Source organism: Argentina silus (genome assembly GCF_951799395.1).
Source record: "Argentina silus genome assembly, chromosome: 10".
Lineage (NCBI taxonomy): Eukaryota > Metazoa > Chordata > Actinopteri > Argentiniformes > Argentinidae > Argentina > Argentina silus.
This window is the reverse complement of record NC_139664.1, coordinates 12,397,734-12,406,680: the sequence shown is the minus strand read 5'-3', so window position 1 is coordinate 12,406,680 and position 8,947 is coordinate 12,397,734. Positions and strand designations below refer to the sequence as shown.

The window sequence follows — 8,947 nt, the reverse complement described above, 5'->3', positions numbered from 1 at the left end:
GACATGTTCGCTGTAGGCTTTAACGCTGAAGATACTTAAAAAAATAAATAATCTGAATACTGCTTTACCATCATGCAAAGGTGAACTTCAACCCAAATTATTTGATGCAGACCAATCCTTTGATATCCTGAGATAAAGTAAGGAGCATGCACAAACAGATTCTTCACACTGGTCTGTTCTGAATTAACATTTAATGTGCTTTATGTTTTTCTCCCCACTGGTTTGCTTTTGGGGGGTCAACAGTTGGGTGTTAGTTAATATTGTTTGTATTGTGTCATTGTTTATATTGTCTGTATTATTCTTATTGTAAAGCACTTTGAGACAATTGTATTTGTAAAAAAGCGCTATACAAATACATTTGATTGATTGATTGACCATGAGAAGATCAATCACCCAATCAAACACTTCACATCCACTTGCATTTCATCATTGTTCATGGCAATGATCTAACAGTAGATTTAACTCTGATATAGGCAGATTATCTTTCCACAATAGATTTCTTTCCACAATATGCAGTAATTCAATAACATGGACAACACCCCCCCCCCTTCTCTGGATAATGGTCTGATGGAGTGGGCGGGATCTCCACAGGGTGTGTATGTGGAGCCCCTCCCTCGTTAAGTACATTGCTCCAGTCCTGGCAGGCTGGTCAATGACAAGCTGCATTCTTAAAAACACTTATATGTGCTCTGGTTCTGTCTGAGAAACTTCCACACTCTGAGGTAAGCAAACAGATTTCTCTTTAATTCAGGGAAACAACAGGGCTACAGTATATATCATTCTGTGTGGGCAGTTTATTCCTTAAACGTAACCCTAAATACCATAACTGGAAGTTAAATTAAATATTAAATTACATGCAAAATATACATGCATGCATTTGTTTACTATATATATATATATATATACATACATATATACTATATAACCTCATATGTTCATGGGAATTAACCCATAAAGTGGCATGTGCCTTGTCTTGGGTGAAGTTCAAACAGAAAGTAGACAGATAGATCTTCATGGACCGACAATCATTTGCAAAACACGTTGGGCTAGGTCAATACCCTGAGGCACTGAGAGCTACAGGATGCAGCAGGAGGCAGTATGAGGCAATAGGATGCACTACTATCTACAGGATGTTCAGGATTAGTGGATTAAAAAATTAGTAGATCTTTTTTTTTTTTTTTTTTTTGTGGATTATGTAGAACAAACATATATACATGCATTAAAATAGTTTGTAATTAAAATGTATAGAAACTATGTACAGTATTCCACAGTTTTCGTGGATGAAAGTATTGTTACTTTGTTGTAATCGTTAAATATATGAAGATACCCTTAAAACCAACTTATGTTCTGCAAGATGGTCTGCATTAATTGGTACAATAGTAATGTGAAACAATATCATCTTCGTCATGATATAGATATAGGTGTTACGTAATGTTATTGTCAATATAACCATTGACAGCACACAATTTCACTTAACACTTATAAAGGTCTCCAGTATCGTGGGAGCTTGGAAAAACATTTCAAACACATGGATTGATGGTTTACAGCTCTGGCACCTGTGAAAGGCATCAGGCCCTCAAAATAGCTTTTCTTAGAGTCTTTAACCTCACAAATGACAAGCATGACCTGTTTGGTTCAAAGTGGTGAACAGTGGTAGTTACTTTTTAAAGCTATCAGACCTCTGTGTAACAACTGTTCTGTGGGTGATAACATGCTTTCAAAAGAGAAGACATAAATGTCAGTGATGTAATTGCTATATCTGACTGCAAACGCACAAATATAATGACTATGTTGTAACTGTTTATAACCACATGTGAAGCAGTGACACAGCATTTGCGTTTGAAGACCAGCTATTAGACTGGATGACAACGGTAAAAGGCAAACATGTTGTCCTCTTCTCTGCACAGGTCATGGCATCGAAACGTTGGACGGCCCTTGCCCTTATCTTTCTCTTGGCTAGTGTGGCAGTCATCACTGCTATCGCTATTATCCAGGGTCATAACCGGATCTATGAGTCACCAGGCCTCAAGGTAAATACAACCACATCCTTCTCTACTCAAAGAAGCACATATGTATTCACCCTGACATTCAATCAGCTGGGGAAGTGTTGGGGGTTGGAAGGTGAGTAGTATAAACATTAGCCTCGCTGGGCCAGCGAATTCCATACTGTACGATACTCCCACGAATTGCATACTGTACGATACTCCCACGAATTGCATACTGTACGTGACCGGCATATCTGGTCCGGATGGCTTGAGACTATATAATCATCAAACAATTTAGCAGCCTTGCGGACTGAGGTGAGGACAGACAAGAACCAGACAAAGGTTTCAAGGGCAGGGCAAAACATTTGCATTTAGCCCTGATGATTGACTGAGTGTGGTGTCCCTGTGGTTAGAGAGAAGCTGCATTTTTTATGTCTTTGTATTCTGCCTGTGTTCTTAGCTTTTGTGGTTGCAATAATAACCATATAAGTGCAATGCATCTAGCTACTGTAATCAGAGTTGGAGTGCATCCATCAGGGACCAACTAAAAACGTTCATGATGACACAATGAGCAGTCATGACTCTAGTTGTAGAAGCTGACTTTCTATGATCTAACATGTTGACTATCTGGTGTGATCCCCTTCTCTCCTCTCTCTGTGCAGTATGGCATCGTTATTGACTCGGGATCCTCTCGTTCTACAATGTATCTTTACCAATGGCCAGCAGAGAAAGAGAACAACACCGGGGTGGTGAGCGAGAAGCTGAAATGTGACGTCCATGGTGAGTGTCTCTGGTATTTAATTTATGATGTGATCCCCATGTCAAAGCCAACACATGCTTAAATAAGGCTCAGATAACGGTTGTGTCATCATCTCTTCTTTAGGCCTATGGAACATTTCCGTCTTTGCATGGAGGACTTGCATGCAAGATGCACTGCAACCTCATACAGCCAATTACTGTAACACTGTGTTAAAGTCCTGCAGGAATCTGAGCTCAGTCTGACATGCATCTGCAGGCCCAGGTATCTCTGATATGGGTGTTAACAAAACACGGGATGATGAGTCATGGAAATCAATCAGAGCCTGTATGGATAACATCACAAAACTCATCCCCCATTCCCTGCACAATGCAACGCCTGTCTTCCTTGGTGCAACAGCAGGGATGAGACTACTACAGTGAGTCTTTGTGCGTCCCTCTGACAGTTTCAGCCTTGCCAGTTCCTGACTGGACTCTCCTGTTAGCTAATTGTTGAACTTCAGTGAGTTGTACAGTACAAACAACAAAACTGTAATAGTTCCCATACATATGCCATAATGCAGTTCTCATGTTATAGAGTGCTTGCTGTAGATCCATCCATGAAGATCCCTCTATGAGGGAGTGACTTTTGAACTGGAAATGGCTTGTTTTGGTATAAAGTCTACATATTGTTTTGTATCTGTTTTGTACCTCTGCTGGACTGTGGATATTATCTCAATATTACTTTATGTTTTTACAAGTTCACAGGATGAAACAGCCTCAAACAAGATCTTATCAAAACTGCAGAGCTACCTCAGGTCTTTGCCTTTCAATTTCCAAAATGCCTCCATCATCTCAGGAGAGGAGGAAGGGCTATATGGATGGATCACTGTCAACTACCTGATGGGCAATTTCCTGGAGGTTCACTAAACTTTTAACTTGGGTTACACTCAAATGTAATTAAACTATGTCTGTATGTAAGGGTGTTTGCTTAGTTTTTCAAACATTAGAAGAGAAACACAAATAATGAGAATGCAGTCACATTATGAATGAAATGACTCGAAATGACTTAATATAACACATTCTCAACATGAACCCTTTATCTGTTTTGCAGAAAAGCATATGGAATGCCTGGGTGCATCCTCATGGTTCTAAGACTGTTGGGTCCATGGATTTAGGTGGTGCGTCGACCCAGATTGCCTTCACTGTTCCAGAAGAGTCTAGAGGACAAGATTATATGAAAGTCTCACTGTACGGCTACGAGTACAACGTCTACACTCACAGCTTCCTGTGTTATGGGAAGAACGAGGCAGAGAAGAGAGTCATGGCTTCTATAGTAGAGGTACAGTGTCAAGTCATCTCTCATTTAATCCTGGCAGCTTTCTACAGCAACACCACTTTACCCTTCCTGACCACCCGTATCCACCCATGTACCTGATTCCTTTCCTGTTGTGTGGCCTGATGTGACTTCAGCACTGTGCTTGTCTCCTGCACTACCCTGCACATCCCTCACCCTCTCCACTTCTCAAGGATTTTAATCATTAACTTTTCTATTTACCACCTCAGTGGCCTTATTTGTCCTCCTTGAAATCAGAGGGTTAGGGATTCGATCCCCGGCCGAGTAACACCAAACACTTGACCCAATGCCCCTCTGATTGGCACATAGCATTACGGAGATGGATTGGGGCTAAGGCCCTGTGACAGGCTAGCGTCTTGTTCAGTGGATACAGTACATCAAGCTGCCTCACACTACAAAAACAGAGATAGACTCCTGCCAGATTAGCCCTTCTGGCTCCTGCCCTATGGGCCGATCTGGCTTGCACAAGGCTTACTTACTTATTTTCTTGCTTTATTGTCTATTTAGAGTTCCTCATTGTTTACTTGTGTTTTTATGTTAAATATGTTGAGACCTACAGTACAGTAAGTGAAAATTGCTTTTTAAATGTAACTTGATTGAACTTCATTGATTGGCTCTGAGAGCTTCGGCAGGATACTACTGTACATTATGGTATTAACGTATTGATCATACCATTTCAGCTGTTTTGCTAGCTTGGTAGGAAATGCACTGTTAAGCTAGCTTTGTAGAAAATGCTTTTAGAACTCATGCCATTAATTTTGAAGACAACAATATAAAAGCATTGACATCTCGAGAATATGTTTGCAGTCCAACTACAGCTGATGGTGCTGAAATATCTATACAACTAACCAGGGTTGGGGCGAATTCCTTTTCAATTCCTTCAATTCAGGAAGTATTTTAAAACTCCAATTCAATTCCAAATTCTATTTTTTTTATTTTCAATTTACAGAAGAATGTAAAGAACAGTTAAGTTGCTGACTACTGGAACATACAGTTTACCCAGACACTGAGATTGTTTCATGTTGTATTGATGTATTGAAAAGTAATTGAAAATGAATGCCCTTTTTTCAATCACCAAATTTAGAATTCAGTTCACTTACGGCATTGATGGAATTGAAAAGGAAATCCTGCTACTAAAGTTACTAAACAAGCTGATCCGATATTAATCCTTCAGATTGTCTTTTTTATGAGAAGCTGTACTGTGCCATAATACAAAATTCAATAATTGAACATATTGTACTGTATGTGGTATCTTTACTGTGGTATCTTTATCTCCTCTCAGAACTCCAACAACCCTACAGAGGTGCTTTACCCCTGCTACCCTCGTGGTTTCAACTCCACGGTGACAGCTGAGTTCATCTATGGGACTGAATGCACAAAGACCCCCGTCGGCTACGATCCTAAGAAGAACATCACCCTGGTGGGGACATCGGAGTCAGTACTCTGTAGGAATGCCGTGCGCAACTTATTTAACCTGACATGCAGGGGAAACATCTCCTTTAATTGTGTTCACCAACCACCTGTCTCTGGGGACTTTAAGGTAATGCACCACACCATCCAAACCCACCCACCCACACAAGCGCTGTTGAGCAATGTCTTGCATGGGAAAATAAAGTGATTGTGTGTTTGTGATCATAAGCCACATATTGTCCCCTTAGGCCTATGCTGGATTCTATTACTCTGCTGCAGCTCTTTACCTGAAAGGCAGTTCCACCATTGAGCAGTGGAGAAACTACACTGACCAATTCTGCTCATGGGACTGGCCAACGGTGAGCCAACAGTGAGCTATACTGGTACAGAAACAAATGATAGCAGTATTTGATGTCAGCTAAGATAGGTGTACACTTAGTACATAGTGCAGGTATATAAAAAGAATAAGGTAAACTGTATACTGTGATGTGAGGTTCTGACTCAGGGTCTCTGTTATGTGATGTTTTAAATGGAAGTACAGTATACACAGACAGATCCATCATTAGACATGGATGCTTTCAACAGATTGCATCTATTCGTATTTGGGATTAACCTCAACAAGATATGTGACATGTGACATGTTTTCCAAGGGGCAATCTGGTATTGGTACATCAATTTTGGACCTTTAAATGAATTATATATAGCCATCAATTTTTGAAGAATATAATTTATAAATGCCACATGAGTGCTTAGTTCAACTCTCTTACTCCATCAGAACTCAAAATATAAGATTGTTTTACTCCATTGTTTGTAAACAATACAATTGTAAACAAACACTGTATCGCTTGAAAACATGGTTAAAACTATCATTTTGCTCTCATGGAGGTCAGTCCTTCCATCCATAGCTATGTCAATGACACTGAGAGTGGTTACATTTCTCCAGCCCCATCCCTCAGTTGTTTACCAAAAAAGTGGCGGGGAGAGCGCTTTGTTGTTGTTTGAATTCCAGATTTCCAGACCTTTAATGCAATGTTGTTTTTGTCTTTTTTTTTAGCTGAAGAAAGAAAGGGTCTGGATACGTGAACGATTCTTGAAGGGTTACTGCTATTCAATACATTACATCGCCACTATACTAGTGGATGGCTATAAGTTCGATGATGAGACATGGACAAATATTATGTTCCAAAAAGAGGTAGGTGCATGACAATTCATAACATTCATACTGTATTATAGTTCAATATTTGCAATGCTAAAAATGGGGAAAAGACATCCAAATATATATTTTTTTAAAACAAGAAAACAGAATAGACACATTCTGAGTCTACCAGATCCCCATTAGACATGGTGGCTATGATGACAGAGGCCAAGATCAAAACAAGGAAAAGGCCAAATTCTTCCCTTATGATCCCAGGAACTAATTGGAACTAATTTTGGCTATACATAAAGGATCTTCCTAAACACAGAGACTGTGGTTAGCCTTTTCAAAATTATGAAAAATAGGGGATTTGTCCCGCATGGTAACGATAGTCCATGCCATCAACAAGTGACCTACTGTCTGTCTGTCTTAATTTCTTTGGTGTCAAAAGAAATTGGTGCTCTTTTATCAGACTTGGCCTCTCCCATGGAAGGCATTGCAAGATGGATCCAAAGGATGAGTCAACTGCCTCTGGGCCTGATTGCCTCAATTATTTATTATATAACCACAGTTCTTTACAACTTTTTCTCAACTTGAATTTTCGCATTGTGCATTGTTGTCTGTAAACACTGTGGCCTATTCACATTATTATTTTCATCTTGTAGACTGTAATGATGTCCAAAAGATGTACAGTACAGTAATGTTGATGTAATGTAAGATGGGCCAGTTTGCCTCAATTATTTATTACATAACCACAGTTCTTTACAACTTTTTCTCAACTTGAAAAATGCATTGTGCATTGTTGTCTGTATGCATAAAGTTTGGGAAAAGTCAGGATTTTTGAATGTTATAGTGACCTCATACTGTACCATGGGCATAGGTTTGATTCTAAATGTGGGGGAGACAGTAATGCTGAAATGCAGAATCCTTGGGCAGAGGCCGTGTGCATGAGGAAATGGTTGCTTTTTGTAAGCATATTTTGTGGAATTCTGCATAGTTTCAACATTCTTTATCAACAGGTTGCTTGATAAATACCTAGCCACATCTCCGGAGAAAAAAAAACATTTTAAAATGTGGAGGTTTCACCGTCCCTAGTGAAACTTACAGCCATGCCTCATTCTGCCTCTTGACCTTCTTTCTAGGTGCACAATACCTCCATAGGCTGGAGTCTGGGCTACATGCTGGATCTCTCCAGTATGATTCCTGCTGAGGCCAAGCTGGTACATCTCCCCATGACCAACTCTGTGTTCGGGGGGCTCATCTTCTTGTTCTCAGCCGTGACAATCATCAGCGTCATGTTCCTGCTCATCATGTTAGTGCGTGCTTGCTACTGATCGCCACTAGAGGGGAGTGTGGTCATGTGCACCCCAAAGGAGGCCATGCTTGAGGTCGCCGCATAGACACGGGTACAGGTAACAGAACAGACATGTGCGACATATTATCACCAGATATTATCATGATCAGGATGAAGGATTCAATTCAGGACATTTAAAGCATGTGAGTTGAAGGTGAGAGGGTACACTTTAGACTAAGGGTCTATGATGCCTTGGGTTCTGTAGATAAACCAGAGACAATTCCGAAAGACTCAGCAACAAATTATAATTATAAGTCAGTTCTGAAAGGGAGGTCTAAATGTACAGGAGCTGGAATGATTCACTTTTGCACTGACTAATAAACTCTTGCGGCATTGCTTAATCATTACATTGATTGAAGGCAGCATGGTAGACATGCGATCATGACTCACATGTTTTGTTAGATGGCATTACCAATAATGTGATCTACCTCTGATAGTTTGCATGTTTTCCATCTAATGGTTGTATGTAAATCTTTGTCTAACTGCATATTTCGTTGGGTGAATGGTCAATGTATTCCAAATAAACTGTAAAATATCATTTACACATTACCCATCTTCAGCTGTAGTTTCTGTGTCCTACCTCTTAACTCTTAACATTACAAGTCGGCTCACCAAAAAGGATTGGTAAATATAATGTTTATTGGTGACTCTGAAAGTCAGCTGCTCTGCATGTTTAGGGACGCCAGGTCAGTCAACAGGTCATCCCTAAGAGGACAAAGTAAGGACATACAGTCAGTACATCAATGAACTCATCTAGGGCTGATACGATGTGTTGGAAGCTTGTTGTTGCAGCTTGTTGTTGGCATAATAACATTGATGAAAATACCTCCAAATGAAACTACAAAATGTATGAACTCACCTGGTTTATGTCCTTCGCTTTTTGATAGACCCATCTTCCATCTCCTGGGTCTGTGATACTTTCAGATAAAACATTAGAATAGATTATTGATTAGACTTTGAAATGATACAAA

At 39.9% G+C, this 8,947-nt stretch overlaps 1 protein-coding gene across 3 annotated transcripts; it reads left to right on the top strand.

Moving 5' to 3' along the window:
• Positions 1-535: 535 nt before the first annotated feature.
• entpd3 (ectonucleoside triphosphate diphosphohydrolase 3) lies at positions 536-8,947 on the top strand. Of its 3 annotated transcripts, XM_083678755.1 has the most exons (10): positions 536-722; positions 1,908-2,030; positions 2,648-2,765; positions 3,001-3,160; positions 3,482-3,641; positions 3,835-4,062; positions 5,360-5,617; positions 5,736-5,846; positions 6,542-6,679; positions 7,765-8,947. In XM_083678755.1, the coding sequence occupies exons 2-10, from the start codon at positions 1,911-1,913 to the stop codon at positions 7,954-7,956; spliced, it is 1,485 nt and encodes a 494-aa protein (XP_083534881.1). In that variant the 5' UTR covers positions 536-722; positions 1,908-1,910; the 3' UTR covers positions 7,957-8,947. The 3 variants fall into 3 exon arrangements, with proteins under 3 accessions (XP_083534881.1, XP_083534882.1, XP_083534880.1); XM_083678754.1 differs by lacking the exon at positions 536-722 and having other exon boundaries at positions 1,639-2,030; XM_083678756.1 differs by lacking the exons at positions 536-722; positions 7,765-8,947 and having other exon boundaries at positions 1,630-2,030; positions 5,736-5,870; positions 6,542-6,674.